The 16,580-nt window shown below is 49.2% G+C and overlaps 1 protein-coding gene across 2 annotated transcripts in view; it reads right to left on the bottom strand.

Annotated features, from left to right (window-relative positions):
• Window positions 1-6,147: 6,147 nt before the first annotated feature.
• NRP2 (neuropilin 2) overlaps window positions 6,148-16,580 on the bottom strand; it is a 114,576-nt gene continuing 104,143 nt past the window's right edge. For both annotated transcript variants that reach the window (XM_046018733.1, XM_046018734.1), the window contains exons 16-17: window positions 11,663-11,713; window positions 6,148-9,473 (exon numbers count right to left, since the gene is read on the bottom strand). In XM_046018733.1, coding sequence (XP_045874689.1) covers window positions 9,169-9,473; window positions 11,663-11,713 — 356 coding nt within the window. In that variant the 3' untranslated portion in view covers window positions 6,148-9,168. The remainder of the gene's footprint in view (window positions 9,474-11,662; window positions 11,714-16,580) is intronic.

The raw sequence follows: 16,580 nt of genomic DNA, 5'->3' as shown, positions 1-16,580 counted from the left end.
AAATGAATTGGACACGACCCATCTCTTTGTGAAATGCCCTCCCCAGCTGCCGTTCGCCTCGGTCGAGAGAAGGAGTAGGTGGGACCACCTGGAACAGCAGCCGTGGACTTCAGGGCTGTGGTCTGGTTCCAGGCCCGGCTCACAGGCAGATTAAGGTGGGCGTGCCAAGTCTGTGGGCGCTCTTGTTATACTGAGCCATGTTCTCTGGTCCAAATGGTTCCAAAGTGGCCTTTGCCTTTTGCACCTGTTGTTTCTTGCTGCATGATGAGCTGTGCAGGCAATTTCTTTCATCGAGAAGACATGGGTGCAAGCGGTGCTACAATTAGGCATCTGGGCACCCCATGGGTTCTTACCAACTCTGGTGTGAAGACGCATTGATGGCGGGGGACAAGGCCATCGTCTGAGTCATCCGCATGAGCGTCACCATCTGCAACTGTAATTCTAGCCACGTGGTCAATCATAAGAAGGGGTTTACAACCAGCTTTTACTGCGTTTGTGGATCATGATGATTAAACAACAGATGGGAAACCCAACCAAGATTTTTAATCTCTACCTCTTCACTGATGGAGCCAGTGAGGACTGAGGGAGTCACTTCGTGGCCTCTGTCTAGGGCTGAGTCTGTAATTAGGGCAGGCTCCCTCCTGATTTCCTGTGCCTGTCTCGTACGCTCATTCTTAACAGCCCACAAGCACTGAGTTTGGTTTCGAAACAATGGTCTCTGAATCCTGGGAAGGTTCTAGGAAGCTAACGGTGAAGAGAAAGCCCCTCAATTGGGATTGCCAGATAGAACACAGGATACCCAGTTACAGTGGAATTTCAGATAAATGATCAGTAACTTTTCAGTTTAAGTATATCCCAAGAATTAGACATTTTTAAAAAAACGGGACTTTTATAAAAGACAGGTTGCTTCTTTAAATTGTGATAAAATATACAGGACATAAAATTTGTGGTTTTAACCATCTTCAGGTGCACAATTCACTGCATTAAGTCCATTCACAGTATCGTACGGCCGTCTCCACTATCCGTCTCCGGAACTTCTTCGTCATCCCTCTTTCTGTACCCGTTAAACAGTAATTCCCTATTCTTCTTCCCTCCAGCCCTCGGTAACTTCTGATCTACTTTCTGTCTCTTTGAATTTGCCGGTTCTAGGTATCTCATATGAGTAGAATCCTATGAAGCGCCTTTCCGTGTCTGATTTAGCACAGTATTTTCAAATCCCACCCATATTGTAACATGTGTCAGAATGTCATTCCTTCTTAAGGCCGAATAATATCCCACTGTGTGGTCGTACCAAATTCATTTATTTTCTTGTCTTGATAGATATCGGGATTGTTTCCACCCTTTGGCTAGAGTGAATAGCGCTGCTGTGAATGTTGGTACACAAATGTCTCAAATATCTGTTTGATGCCCTGCTTTCAGTTCTTTGGGGTTTATGTACCTAGAAGCGGGGTTGCTGGATCCCACGGTAACTCTGCGTGTGACATTTTGAGGAAACACCATACCGTTTCCCACAGTGGACGCTTGGGATATTTTAATTTGCAAACTCTGGCAAGCCTCCAACTTCTCCCAACAGTGTTTTAATCTGAATATATTTCACCTAAATCATCATATTTAAACAGAGAGTGTCCATCTCCATGTCGGAACTTGTGGTCATAACTTCTCAGGGCAGACTCTAGGAAACCTACTCCCACGGTTTCCTCTACGCTGAAGGCCAGGTAGCAACGAGGGGGAATGAAACGCTTAGCTTCTCTAGTCTGTGCAAAGTGGGGGGCTGGATGCCTGTCAGGAGAATTTCTACAAGTCCTTCATTCATTCAACAAACATTTCTTGTGTGTGGATGATCAGCGCCAAGTATGAGTCGGAGGTCCTGACTCACAAAGGAGAACGAGATGCTTCTCTTTACCCTCCACTTTTGCTCTATCCAGGTTTTCCTTGGGCTCCGAATCTCTGTACATGCCGGCCTTCTGTCTGACATGCTCTCTCCCTGCCCTTCCCATTCATCTGAATCACCTTGGGATTTCAGTCCCCCTTGGCCATGGAGCTCAGGCTTCTCTGACCCGTTACGCACTCACCGCTCTCCGCACGTCACTTCATAGCTCCTGCCACGGCTGTTCTGCTGAACTTGTGTGGTTATCTGATTCGCTTGTGTTTCTCTAGATTGTAAGCTCCCTGAAGACTGGGACCATGTCTGTTATGCTTATCACCATCCCCAGCACCTAGCAAGGTGTCTATAGGCATTTACTATAAAATGTGTTGACTATATAAATGGAGTCATGCAGAAATTCTTTTTCCCAAGAGCTAACGGGAGACAAGTAAGCACGATTACGTCTAGGTAAATTGCTGTGAGTGAGGGGCTTTGGCAAAGAGAGAGCACTTCTGCTGAGATGGGCTTGGATTGGGGCCAGCTCCAGGGGAATCAAGCCGAGGACATGGGAACCGGCGCCTCTGCAGACGGGAGCCAGCGAGAAGGTGGGGACGGGAGGCTCGGCTGCCCTTTGGCCTCGCTGAGCTGTATGACACACATTCAGACAGACAGATGGAACCTTCTGCTGGCGAGGGAGTCAGAGCAGGGCAGAGTGTGTTTAGCTCAATGCCCTCTTCCCAGATGGGAAAGCCAAAATGTGTCTGATCTCCCTGGGGTCACAGAGCCCGAGGTGGAACTGAGAACCCTGGTCTGCCCAGCGCGGGGACCAGAGCTCTCCTACCTCCTCCCAGTCTGCGTTCATTGGAGGGGAGAGGAGCACTGCCAAGTTCAAAACCCTCTGAAGGTTTCTTTGCACTCACGCAGGACTGCAACCTGATTGGCTGGGAATAGAAATGGGAGGGCTCAGGGGGGTGTGAGGTGAGGGCAGGATGGGGGGGAAAGGTCGAGAAGAAGGGCAAATCCAGAGAGGCTGCCTGCGAGGGCCCAGAGTCAAGGCCCTGCCAGGACGGTTGTGTGGTTACGCGAGAAGCTTGGCAGGCGGTGGGGCGGCCAGCGGGCGCTTGGAAAGGCTGCGCTTTGATTCCCAGCGGAGGCAGTCAAGGGCTTCAGGACGAGATTTATCAGCTGAGCGGTGCTCCAAAGCGAGGCAGCCGGGCCACGCAGACCGTGCACCGTGCAGAGCGGCCGGGGGCCGTGGAGCTGCCGCCTGCAGTTTGCAGGCGGTACTGCATGGGGCTCGAACGGGGGCGGAGGAGGGTGGGCGCCTGACCACAGCTGCCCACACCTGCTGGTTTGGGGAGGGGCCCAGAGGAGAGCGCCCCAAATCCTCAAGTCCCAGGTCCGTGGCCTGGGCTTTACCTCCCTGCTGGTGGAGGGCTTCTGGGGACCCTCTGTGTGCCTCTGTGTGCAAGGGTCCCTTGCACCCTGTGTGGGACCTGCTTGGGCCAGATCCTCCGTGGAGAGCGTGGCGGGGGAGGCCCTGCTACCTGGTGCCCCGGGACGGGAGGGGGCGTGAGGGAAAGCTCAGACCCCCGCGGCCAGATGGGGCCTGAGACCTCACTGGAAGGGTGTTTTCTCTCAGCCCTCGAAAGCCAGCCGCGCCGGAACTGTGCTCCTGCACACAGGTGTGGGATGGGGTTTCTGGCAGGGAAGAGAGAGGAAACAGGTGTCATTCTCCGAATAAGCGGCAGAAACAACTGCAGAGCCTCCCTCCCAGGTCTCTCACCTCGGTCTTCCGGGGGAACCCAGAAGGCATGCTCTTCCTCCAGGAGCTCCTCCAGGGTCAAGGAATGGGGAGGCCCAGCCTTGCAGGCTGCGAGGCCTGGGATATTCTGAGAGGTGGGAATTCAGCAGCAAGCCAAGCCTCTGCCTCTCAGTCCCCGGGCTTCTCAGGATGCTTCCCATTTTGTGGATGGGAGCAGAGAGGCAGAGCTCCTGGGAAGCCCATGGGCGGACGGGAGGAGTTTCTGGGGACCCCACGCAGGTAGCGTTTCCTAGTCTGACCATCACCTCCTCACCTCACACCCAGTCTCCTGGTGGGTGGTGGGTGGTGGGGAGGGGAGAGCATTTCCCCAGGAATTTGTTTAGCTCAGCCTGGGATTAGAGACGGAAGCCTGTGAGATTTGGAACAGACTCATCTTCCCACTTCTTCTTCAGGCTCCCCTCCCTCCCCCATCGCTGCCACCAACGTTGCAGAGACAAGGGCACCTCAGCCTCCAGATGGGTCCTGTTTCCCTCAAGGATGGGCCTGTTCCAACTTCATTTCACTCCCTCCCCTGAGGATTGTATAAACATTTCCAGAAGGATGCAGATATGGCGGGGGGGGGGGGGGGGTGGCGAAAGACCTTATGTAAATACTAGATGGCTAGGAACCAGGAGATATTATTAGTTTATGAGGGCTTTAAAAATCCCCAAAAGCTCAACCAAAGGAAAGTAAAAATTTGCTTTCATTTTAACCTTTGTTATTGCTGCTAGGGTCAGTAATATGAGAGAAGCAGGCATCTCAGGAGACACATGATATCATAAAGATCACAGAGGGGCAGAGAGGGAAATTGCAAAAATCTGACTGTGGTGACCTTACTGGCCAGTAAGTGAGGAGTGGGAAGGCAGTGGAGGGGGGGAGGCCCTTCGGGGGGGGGAGCTGAGGAGCTCTCTTTCCTATAAACTAAGGAAGGCCGAAGAGTGATATGAATCAGACAGTACCACTCCCCCCCGCCCCCCACCCCTGACTGTGCCTGAAAGGGTCTTACCCTGCTCTCCGGCTTCTTCTCCATACTTTTCCCACTGCTTGGAGTTCCTAAGGGCACAGCAAACCCTTTCCCACAGCAGGGATCTCTCAGTGCTGTTCCTTCAGTTTGGAAAGTTTCTCCCAGGCAACTTGGCTGAGCTGAGGGCTCCTTATCTCTTCAGGTTTTAGCTTAAATATTACCTCCTCAGAGAGGCCTTCTCTGGCCAACCGTTTAGTGGGAGTGACCCAAGTCATTCGTTTTAAAAGGAGTTTTAAAGAGCCATCTTGTATTGGATTTCAGATTCGTCAGCTTTCATTATGGTGAGTGTGGTTGACTGTAAGAGCATTGTATTGAATTACTGCAAATCCCATAACATCAGTCATCAAGAGCCGTGTTTTGCAAATACGAACTCAAGTAACACAAATGTTACACCTTTACTGTCTAGTGATTTTCCATCAGAGCTACCTGTTTGCCGCCTTCACCACATTTATGTAACCAGTCTTTCTTTGATGTGTGTGGCTATTTGCTGGCGGTCTCTTTCACTGGAGCGTAAGCTCCAAGAGTTTATGGAATCGGGAAGCGCTCAAAAACATTTCCTAAGTAAATGAGTGAACCCAGTTTCCTTTCCGGGGGGAACAGAGCCCCAGGACAGGGAGCAAATTTGCTTTGTTGAGACTCTCATTCATGTGTCTTGTGGGGGGAAGTTCATAATAAAGCTTCTCCCTCCTCCTCCCTTGGGAACGTGTCCTCCCTAGACTCGAACTCGACCTCCTTTAGCTTTCCCTGGCCAAAGCCTAGTTTGTTTCAAATCCCAAAACCCACAGGTGAAAAGATGTCTAATGGTTTCACAAGGCCCGGCAACTTTTCCTTTCTCCTGGACCACAGGTTCTTAAACTTGAAAGAATACCAGAAGCCCCGGGAAGGCTGGTTAAACCACAGATCACTAGGCTCTCCTCCCAGAGTTTTTGATCCAGTCGATCTGGAGCAGAGCCCAAGAATGTACACCTCAGACAAGTTCCCAAGCGATGCTAAGCCGCAGGTCCAGAGAGCACACTTCGAGAACCACCACCACACACCTTAGATCACCGTAGATACTGACAGGCACATGTTTGCACAGGAAGGAAGCAGCGAAGAGTCAGAAGTTGCAGGATATTGGCGGCGTCTTGGGAGGAAGAGGGTTTACAAGGATGACGGTATCAGAAATCTGCCGGCAAGTCTTTGAGTTAAAGTGGTCCCCTAGGTCAGGTGGTCCAACCCCCACCCCCACACTATTTTCATTTTATAAGAAGCCAGCCAGCCAATCAACCTACTAACTGCGTAAGAAAGGTTAAGAAACATTGTCCCAGGAGAATAACCAACCATCCTGGTTTGGTTGGGCTGGAGGGGTTTCCAGGGATTTTCAGAGCTAACACCCAAGAAAGTCTGGGGGCAGACTGGGATGGTCACCCTAAATCCAAGACTCTCTGCCTCCAACAAAAACCATGCAGATACATGTCTCTGGTATAATGTTTATTTAAATAGCAATCTTAAAAAGACTTTATACAAATCATATAAACACAGTTTGACCTTGTTGTTTATTTTTTACATTGAAGAATCACAGTAAAAGCTCTCAAGTTCCCACGATCTGGCTCAGCCAGCGAATGGTCGAATACCTTTAACTGCAAACCCTGGAAAAGTTAATCTTCCGTGTGACCGTTTAACTTTCCCCCTTGCTTTCTTGCATTCATGCTCATTCCTCGGACCCTCATCCCTGTCAACTACCCATCCCCACTGAAGAGAGAAAGCAACCCCGTGGCCTTGTGGACTGCCTAGTCCGGGAGAGCGTGGAGGTAATGTGTCATTCAGTACAAGGCAAAAAAGGAGATCAATACTGTGAGTTGGGTTTCCCAAAGGGAATGACTCAAGGGGACGGGTCAGCTAGCCTACCTGCAGAGAGAGGCAACCAATGCACCAGGGCGCCCGCTGGCCAAGTTAGGACCAGACCCCACGGTCCGTTCTCTCTTACAACGGACCAGCCTCCAGTGTTGGTGAGGTATCTACACGTAGCCCTGGGTGGCTTGCTTTTGTGTAGCAGGGCCCACCCAGGGCCCCAAACAAGCCAATGGTGAGAATGGATGGAGGACCGTCATGGGGGATGTAGGTTGGCTTGTGTGTAAATTAGAGGCCAGCTGCAGGCTGAAGACAGGGCTGGTCTTTGGAGGCATTGTATAAGGACCCACAGAGCACGAGAGGGCCAGGACCCCCCACGGTAGGCTTTTGAACTTCTCTTCTTCTGCAGGCAACTTCTGGAAATCCCTAGGACTTGCTAGCTTCCTGAAAACGGAGCTACGAGGGAAGGCGAAGAGGAAGGTGGGCTAATAAAAAACTTGCTTTCGACGACGCGTTAATAACTGGTTTCTGCTGCATGCCCAGCTTGGGGGGGGGGGGGTCCTAAAGCTAAGCCCTTGGGCTTGACAGCTTTACTTTTCACTCTAACTACCACTGTGCCAACGAGTGCCGAGATCGGCAGTTACACTCGGGCCCTAGGTCAAAGTCACAACAACATCACGGAGTCCCATGTGACCATTCACATACACAGTAGATACAGAGAACTCAAAGGCTTGCAAAGACGCACACACATATGAATAAATAGCTGTCGGTTCGGACTCTCCCTCTCCGCAAACAAAACACTGTGACGTGACCGTGTGAACGAGCATTTCCATACGTTAACATTGAAGGAACCCGCCAGTCCCAGTCACCCTTTTCCTTTCACCTGGGTATGAGACAGATGAACTCGCGGGTGACCCTAGCAGCAAAAATGGTCTGACCATTTACCACTGATAAGCAATGGGCTGGGCATGCTGGCGGGGTTTCAAATGGGTTCCCAGCACACAGGCGATCTTTAGGCATGACTGCAAAATCGAGATTTGGATCTTGGCACGGACAATCTTATCCTTCACAGTTTGATGCCTCTCCTCCTAGAGTAGCTGAGAGTCATCGAGGGCCATGGCTACCTCTCAGGCAGCAGGGCTCAATCCATTCGTAGGATCAGCGGTGAGCCGGGGGGTCTGGCAGGGAGTCACGGGGGTTCGGGGAGGATTGCCTTACTTTTATGATATTCACTGATTTCTACAGAGAGGGAAAATACAGGTTTTTTTTTTTCATTGTTTCAAGGCACTTAATAAAAAACACATAAATTGTGTGTGTGTGTGTATGTACGTGTGTGTGTGTAAGAACACAGGGCTCTCTGGGGTCGAAGCCGTGTTGTCAGTGTTTTGGTCCATAGTACTTGCGCATTTCTGGTTCAGATCAGCTCGCATACCTCCTACCTGACTCTCCTGAAACGCTGACGTGGGGCTGTAACCCCGAGGAGAACTCAGTGTTTACTAGCCCATCAAAGAGACGAATTCATCCAAATGCCTCTGTAAGCGTCTGCCTAGCCTTTGCCATGACACCATCACAGAGGCTGGACTCCTTTTTCCCTCTCCACTGTCCTCCTTTCCGTCCAGTGCTCGCCGGTGACATCTCACCGGTGGAGAAAACATACCAATAGCCTCCATCTCTGAGGACAGCGACCAATGCTAGGCCTGGAGGAGTAGACACCTGCCGAATGTGCGTGTACGCGCGTGTATGTGTGTGTATACGTGTATGTTTTCGAAGAACAAGGAGGAGGCAAAAGAAAAATGCAAAACCACCACCAGAGGCCCCTCGAAGTAGCCTCATAGCCACAACTTCTGGGTCTAGATTTAGTGAATGGCTCCTAGTCACGAAGCACATTAAGGCTTGTCCGCTTCTAACATGGAGATGCTTCTGTGGATTTTGACGTATGAAGGTTCCTTTCCGGTTTGTTTTAAATCCCATATAAGAAAGAGCTATTCACGCTGACCCTAAAATGGCAATTTTCCCCTGGATAAAAAAAGTTAAAGGCAACACCATCCTACTTAAATGCTAGGACTGGACATGGCAGCTTGTAGGGTTGGCTGGTAGGACCTACACCACAGCAAATCCCGGAAGTCATAAGACGATCAGAGGACAGGGTAAGTTGGACGGCTTTTTGTTTTTTTTTTCCCCCTAAAGATGAAAAGTCTGAAAAGGCCTTCTGCCTTTCGAGTGCTGATTAGAACGAGAGAGCGGAGTACCATGGACCGCTACTCTGCTTCCGTCCTGGAAAAGTCCTTCTCCTCTTCTGCCTCTTGGAGTTGCTCACAGACCAAAGCAATAAAATATAATAATCATAACAAACTCACAAACGAAATACAACTGTGACCCCAAAGAGATGAGCTCCCGTCTCAGTCCCAGCAACGACTCAGCCGCGGCGCTCCCAGGTGGGTCCTGGCCCCCCCCCTCCCCCGTGCGGCCGCAATCTCCCCGCCCCCCCCCCCGTCGACTCGTCTGTCCGTTCTGTCCACACCTTCGGTATTCTGGATCGGTTTGATCGAGATTATGGCATTCAGTTTCCAAAGGACAAAAAAAATGTAATCTCCGCCAGCCCCTCTTGCTGGAATGAAACGTCAGATGTGATCTGGGTGCAATCCGTCACGCTTCGGAGCAGCACTTCTGGTGGTTGATCTTGACCTTGTGCTTGAGGCCGTCGTAGAGCTCGAAGTTGTAGTTCTCCAGGGTGGTGCAGCTGCGGGAGCTGAGCCCCGAGTAGGAGCAGGTGCAGTAGAGCAGAAGCCCCGCACACGTGGCCCCCAGGAGGACGCCCAGGGAGCTCATGGCGATAATGGTGATGAGGATGGGGTCCAGCGCGTAAAGCCGGCTCTTTTCTTTGTCCGCCGAAGGGGCGCCGGACCCTGAGGTCGGGGAAGAAGAGTTGCTCCAGTCCACCTCGTACTCATCTGCGACATAAAGCACACGGGAGATTGCGGGAGCTGCCCCTTCAGTAACGGAGCCTCCCCAGCCCCGTTCACAGGGTCTTCAGAGCACGGGGACGAGCACAGGGACTCCAGAACTATGCTGGCTGGTGTCAGAGCCCAGGATCATCACATCCTGCCTGAGTAGCTTTGGGCACGTTATTTAACCCCTCTTTGCCTCCGTCCTCTCCTCTGTAAACCGGGGAACTGTTAAGTCTGCCTCACTGGGCTGCTAGGAGAATTAAATGAATTAATATCTGTAAAGTCCTTGGTGTCCAGCACATACCTAGTATGACCTAAGTATTTGGTATTTAAAGAATTTGACTCCTACTAGGTAAGTTCGGGATTTTGACAGAAACTTCGGGGGGCCTTTGGAGCTCTGGGGTGGTCCTGCGTTCTGGGTACGCTTCTTTCTTTGCCCCCTCACCCCCCACTTCCACTGGCATCAAGTGAAACCGAAGGACAGGCTGAGCCTATTTTTACATGCGAGTTTCCCAAGGTAGCCTTCCCAGCCGTCCGAGCTGCAAAATTATTCCAGCCACCACACCTCACTTGGCATATACACCTTACCTAACTGTTGTGGGTTGCATTATGAACCCCAAGGTTCCTAGGTTGCAGTTCTAACCCCTCGTACCTCAGAATGTGACCTGATTTGGAGATAGGGTCTTTATAGAAATAATCAACTTAAAGTGAGCTCATTCGGGTGGACCCTAACCCAATACGGATGTGTCTGTATTAAAACGGGAAATCTGGAGACAGACACAGATAGAAGATTGCCTTGAAAACAAGGAGATAACCATCTACAAGCCCTCAGAAGGACCTACACGGTCCTCAGAAGGAAGCCACCCCACTGACACCTTGATCTGGGACTTCTAGCCTCCGGAATGGTGAGAAAATATGTTTCTGTTGTTTATGACACCCAGTTTACGGCACTTTATACAGCAGCCCTAGCAGACGAATATACTTAGGTTTCGATCGCGTGGCCAATGCATGACCACATCCACAGCTCATTTTGTGGGATTTCCTAATAATCCCATGAAGAAGGCAGGGTGCTATTATAATTTTTTTTTTTTTTAAATAGATGAAGAAACTCAGGGTTGGTTTTTTTAAAAAGAAATTAGGTGGCCAGGTAACTCCCTCAAGGTCCCGGAGTTAGAAGGCAGTGAAACTAGGAACAGGACTCGGGCTTTCTGCATCCTTGGCTCCTGCTCTCTGTACCCATCATAGAGCCTCGGCTGTTTGACCGGCTGCAGCCTCCCCGTACAGGCCAGTTCCCCAGCTTTGCCCATAAAAGGAGTGCTTGATGGGGTTTTGCAGGGAGAGTCTGCATTGAGTTAACAAGGTGCTGTTTGGGTTAGTCACACTGTTTCTATAACTACACTTGAAGTGTTTGATTAAGGTCGGGTTAAAAGCAGCTGTTCTATAAACTGCTCTTCTTAAAAACATCAATCTTGGTCTAAAGCTGTTCTTTGAGGAAAACCGTGGTGATCTCTCTTGGAGATCAGCTCTGGCACTCAGAGAAGCCCAGAGAGACCCATGCTGCTCTGAGTCAAGGGGAGAAATGATATCTACATGTTTGCTCGGCGGCCGTCCAGTCGGGGCTCTTGCTTCGGCTCTCGAAGTATGTGTATTTGAAGTGGGAGAGTAGAGCTTCTAATAAGGATGAAAACACAGGATGGGCATTGTAGAAAGGAAACCTAAATCTTGCAGTGGGCCCTACTTGGAGTCTTGGATAGTGTGAGAAAGGCTCCACTCAAGCCAGGGAACAGGAAACCACAGAAAGCCTAGGAGAATATTCACATGTATACTCATTTACTCAAGTCCTTTTTCGGGAAGAGGTCAATGGGTTCAAGCAGCAACACGTATAGGGAAACCTGGCTTTTACTTCTACAGGGTTTATCCAGATTTGAAGTGTATCAGTGTCGAAAGTTGCCTTAAGTAGGGGACCTGTTTCAGATTAGGCAGAGGGAACTCAATAAACTTTCTAAATTTCTAAATCTGACCTTGACAAAGCAATTGATGGTTTCTTCATTCCTCTCTGGATTCTTTTCACTTATATTTCTGACTGGTAGTTCTAAATTCTGGCCTTCCAATACCCCAGGCATTACTTTTGTTGACGTCTCTATAACCAAACTTGAATTTCATGATTTCTGCTAAATCATAGTAATACTCACCATCAATTTCATCCTCATAGCCTTCTCTCCCGTGTATTTCTGGAATGTCCACTATAATGACAAAGAAAACAAACAAATCAAGTTATAACGAGTTCTGTCGCCATGACCAACAGACAGAGATGCAACCTTTCCCAGAATGACTGCCAGTACAGTAGGCAGCTAAACAGTCACGTCTGCTTCTAGAACATTGAGTATGTATATTACTGGGATTCTTTCCCCTTCAAAAGATTTGTCTTTATTTCCCACAGCAACCAGAAGAACAGAAACAAAAAAGGTCTTTAGCGCCAAGAAAATCCTCACCTGTTGTAATGACTGCAGTTCATTGTCAATATAGGTCTGCATTTATCCAAGGCAGCCTGGATGGCACGCGCATCATCCCTGGCCATTACTGTGGTGTTTATTTAGTCTAACTGACCCTCCTCATATGCGTGCATCTAAGTAGACATATGCTATGAGGGTCTTTCTCTTCTGGATGTCAAATAAACATATGGTAACTTAACCAAGTCGCATTTCATCATCTTATGTTTTAATGCAGAAGGTAGAACGGAAAAGAATGTCACAATGCCTACCCACCTCCACGTACCTGCGCTAATCTCTCTCGTCTTTCCTCCTCCGTCTGCTTTTCCCACTGGCTTTCTTTATGGCTTAGAATAGGTCAAACATGGCCATCCAATCTGACTAGCCTGGGCTTGAATAGAACTAAGTTAATTTACTGTGAATGTTCTCCAGTATTATCGCTGTCTATCTTTTCTTTTTTGATGATAATTTTGGGGGGGGAACGTGAGAAAGACAATCTCTCTGTTCACTATGCTGTCCATCTTATAGAAATCAGAGCCAATGAAAATTACCTGTCTAAAATGGTAACACATCAAAAAAAAGAGAATTAGATATGTGCTGATTTTTCATTTCTTTCTCACTAGTTAATTATGCCTGCCCTGGCTGTCAGCAGTCAAGATGGTGCCAGTGAGTACACGGGTCATTTAGGAGTTTGACTGAACCCCAAGTCAGGTGAACAACCTTGAGGTCAGCACTATAAATGGATACCCCAAAATCCAGGCTTAAGCCAAACCAAATCCCAGACAGCTAAAACTATCAAACAAGAGGGGGATGGGGGAAGAACGTCAGACCTGCCTGAACTTTTCCCTCATCAGCACTTCTCAGAGAAGATCTACTTGACCGTGACCTGAAATGAGGATTGATTATCACTGCCACTCTCAAAATTCAATCTTTTCCCCAAGGCCGTGTTTTTAACGTGTTTTCAGACAGAAGTCTTCCTCATTCCTGGCCAAAGTGCTAAAGCACATTTTGATCCCCCTGGTTGCCAGCAAGGGACGCAACAAAACAACTTGCCAAGACCCCACGTGAAAGGATCAACGCCATGTGGCACCGATTCGCCATAAATCCAGTCGATATCTGGCATGTTTATACACAGCAACTGGCACCTGCGGGTCACGCCAGCTTCCCCACCTCAATGCCCGTCCCCTGCATTATTCTCCAGACCCCTATGACACAGGCTGTTTCCTTGGAATGAAGATGTGAGTATGAATCAACAAGAGGCAGGTGGTGTCTGTCATACGGACCAAACCGAGCTTGTGAAAGTCAACCTAGAGGGTTTTTTTAACCTTATGAAACAAACAAACATGGACAAAACCCATCACCTTTCCAACAATTAATTGTTTTGACGGGATGCTCCTATGTCTCAACACCTTCATGGCTAAAAGATGCAGAACACTGGATAAGAATATGGGAATCAGCCTAGCACAAACACTGTGGGGCTCTTGCCAGTGACTTTTGGGCCAAAGCCTGTTCTTGCTTTTAGGGATTTGGTCTCTGCCAAAGAAGTGACAGATTCTTGGAGCCCCGAATGCCATTTTCCTCCACTGCACACCCTCAGGGAAGAACTCTTAGGACACTATTGATCATGGCTGGAAAGGGGTGTATGTGGCATTGATCTTGAAGAAAAAAGGGTAAAAGGGTGGTAATGAGTATGAGAACATTTCACCCCAGGAGATCACAGCCTCTTGTCTCTGGAGACAAGAGGACTGGATGAGAGGACCTCGCAAGAACCGGTCCATTTCTAAGGTTCTCTGAAATTGATTGCCCAGATGTGGCCGAGATTTCTGCATCTGGAGAATCAAAGGCTACTCAAGGTGAAGAAGAACACTGTAGAGGCTTGACTTGGCTTTTTGTATAATCACTGTTCCCAGGAGTTTAGGTGAGTGGGAAGGGGTCGGCAAAGGATAAGTTAATCAACATTTTCAAAAGCACATCTGTTCACCAAGCCTTTGAGAAAGAATGGCACACTGGGGAAAATCCAAATAAAGGGAACATTTGTACAAAAAGCAATTTACTTTGATAGCAATTTTCTCTAGTCCCCTTGCTATTATTCTTGATATCTGTGTTTGATTAAGGGCTTTCTTTCTTAAAAGCCCCTTTGCCCTTCACAGGCCACTTTCCTTTTCTGTTAAGCCCAGTAGGTAAAACTGAGCCTGATTCCTCAGGCTGTTGGCAGGAAGGAGTGTGGCCGTCCCACCAGGTCCCTGTAGTTCGGGCTAGAAAAGGCAGGGGTAGAGAGGAGGGAGAAATGGTGAGCTCAAGGCACAGAGGGGAGGCAGCCCTGTCCTGATAGCAAAAGACAGCCAAAGCATGTAGGGACCAGGACTCAGAATTGAATTGTATTTTTCTTTTTTGTAAAGGACAAACTTGGAGAGGACCTTGCAGGACTCTGGTTCAATGGGTGGGTGTGTCTGTGAGTGGGAGATGGATGAGGGAGAGTGGAATGGGCCACGCCTGTAGGATAACACAGATCAGGAACGAAACTTACCACCCACATGACTTCCACTTTCAACCTTTCCTCTCCCATGACCTTATTTCCTCTGGGACCCCTTGTGTACTCAATCTCAGGCCAGTTTGAGTCCAAAGCCTGAATTCTGACTCTCAGCACTGTGTTAGGGACAGTGGGCCTCCCACCCTCACCCAGGTCTGCCCGCGAGTTCTTTGGGGGTAGGCAGGACACTGCGATTATCACCCTATCATCACTACCCTAGTCTAACAGGGCAGTAACGGACCCTAGTTGACTGACTACACTCTCTGACTGTTGACCTGCATTGTTGGTTCACCACCTTGATGGGAACTCAGGAGGACTTCTCCTGAATGTGAAAATATGATTTGAAATTTGAGGCTCATGTCTTCCCTGATAGGCATTACTCAGAGGGGGAAGGCTGATTTACCTCCTTCTTCCAAGGGCGGTCTTCATTAACCAACCAATCAACCAACCATCACTTATAAAAAGGATTTACAAGGTGCCTAGGAACTGCACTGAGGACTTCGAAAAATGAAGAAGTATGGGACATGTCTACAATCAAGACCCTTCAGCATGGTTGGGAAGAAAAGACCCGTCCATGCCGGAACAGCAGAGAAATGGGGGCATTGTAGAGGGAACTCCAAGTGCTGCTGGCGTCAAGGGTGGGGATCGGACACATGAGGCTGGACCACTGCCAGGAAGGAAAACATGCGAGTGGAGAGGAGGATGCTTTGGAACTGAGGCTGCTGCGAGGTAGGGTTTGGGAGTTCTAGCTCCTTTATCAGGTGGATAGGAATGGTTTCAAACACGGTGCCTGAGCCTTTTCACTCCTATCCGGATCCCCTGGTTTTGGCTTGAATTCACTTTTATCTGATCCATTAAGGAATTCAAAGAGATTGCTGCGTCTGGCTGCAAATCTTCCACCTGGATTTCCCTTCTCGAGAGTCAGGTCTCTGCTCCTCCCCCTCCACCAGCTGCTGTGAACCAGCACAGTGAAAGGAAGAAGTGAACTCATGCAGGGCTGGAAAGGAGTTTCATTAAGAGTTTAAGAAATCAAGTGATCAGAGTAGCCACCGCTTAAAAAACAATGCAATGCAACAAAATCCGGTCATTTTCATATTGTGATGGAAGCCTTGGCTGCAGAGTCCCATTTCCCCAGGAGCCCCTTTCCTTAGCACCATCAAGAAGTGGGTTAGGTATACAGTGAAGGGTGAGTCAAGGTTTCCCCCCACCTCCTCTAGTCCTGATTTTTCAGGGCAAGAGGTCTGCAGGGGCTGGTTATGAGAACATCCACTCACTGTTCCAGAAACTCCCTCCACCCTAGAAGAGTCACAGATTTTCAAGTGTCCTTGTCAGTAAATTGCAACACTACGGCATGAAAGGTTGAATGGCCATACCTGGTCACAAACCGAACCCACTTTAAGGAGATGTGTTTTTCCCTGCGGGGTCTGGAATGCTGCCTGGTCAGACCACACACGCTCACACACAACCTGCCGTAGGGAATTCCCCACCGAGCACGCTCTCTCTCAGTCTTCCCTTCCCACTCTCTCCTTCCCCGCCTTGTGTGCACATACACACACGCACACACGCTTTATTTATCTTCCTCTTTCCCTCACTTTCTTGCATTTTTTTTTCCCTCTTAAATGAAGGTTCTTTGGGTCAGTGAGTGCTTTTCTGCAGTTACTCATAGAAAACTTTCCACCTTCACTTTCACCGCTTCTGCTAAGCTGTGGTCTCCTGCCAGGGTGTTGGCATTGACGTTGTTCTGTTTACTTTCTGCATCGTAAAAGGAGCTCCACAAGATAGCTAGGGGAGGGATACGTCGACCCCAAACCACTGTTTCTTTTCAGATAAATGATCTACGACAGCCCATGCCTGGGTTGCTTGAATGTAGATCATTTCAGGATACCAACACGCTGGTTTTCTATGAAGAGTCCCCTCCATGCCAATTCCAAGAGGCCTGGCTGAAGCCGATGACAGGTCTGCCCGGCGGGGGGGTCAGCTCTGCTCTGTATCTAAGGGGAAGCCATGGGATGGAGGAGCACTGACTGCACTGGGAACAGGCTGCCTACTTCTCGTCCGAGTTCGGTGACCCGCCCCAGGTGTGAGAGCCTG

The sequence above is a fragment of the Meles meles genome, chromosome 9, assembly GCF_922984935.1.
Source record: "Meles meles chromosome 9, mMelMel3.1 paternal haplotype, whole genome shotgun sequence".
Classification (NCBI taxonomy): Eukaryota; Metazoa; Chordata; class Mammalia; order Carnivora; family Mustelidae; genus Meles; species Meles meles.
This window is presented reverse-complemented; position numbering and strand designations above follow the sequence as displayed.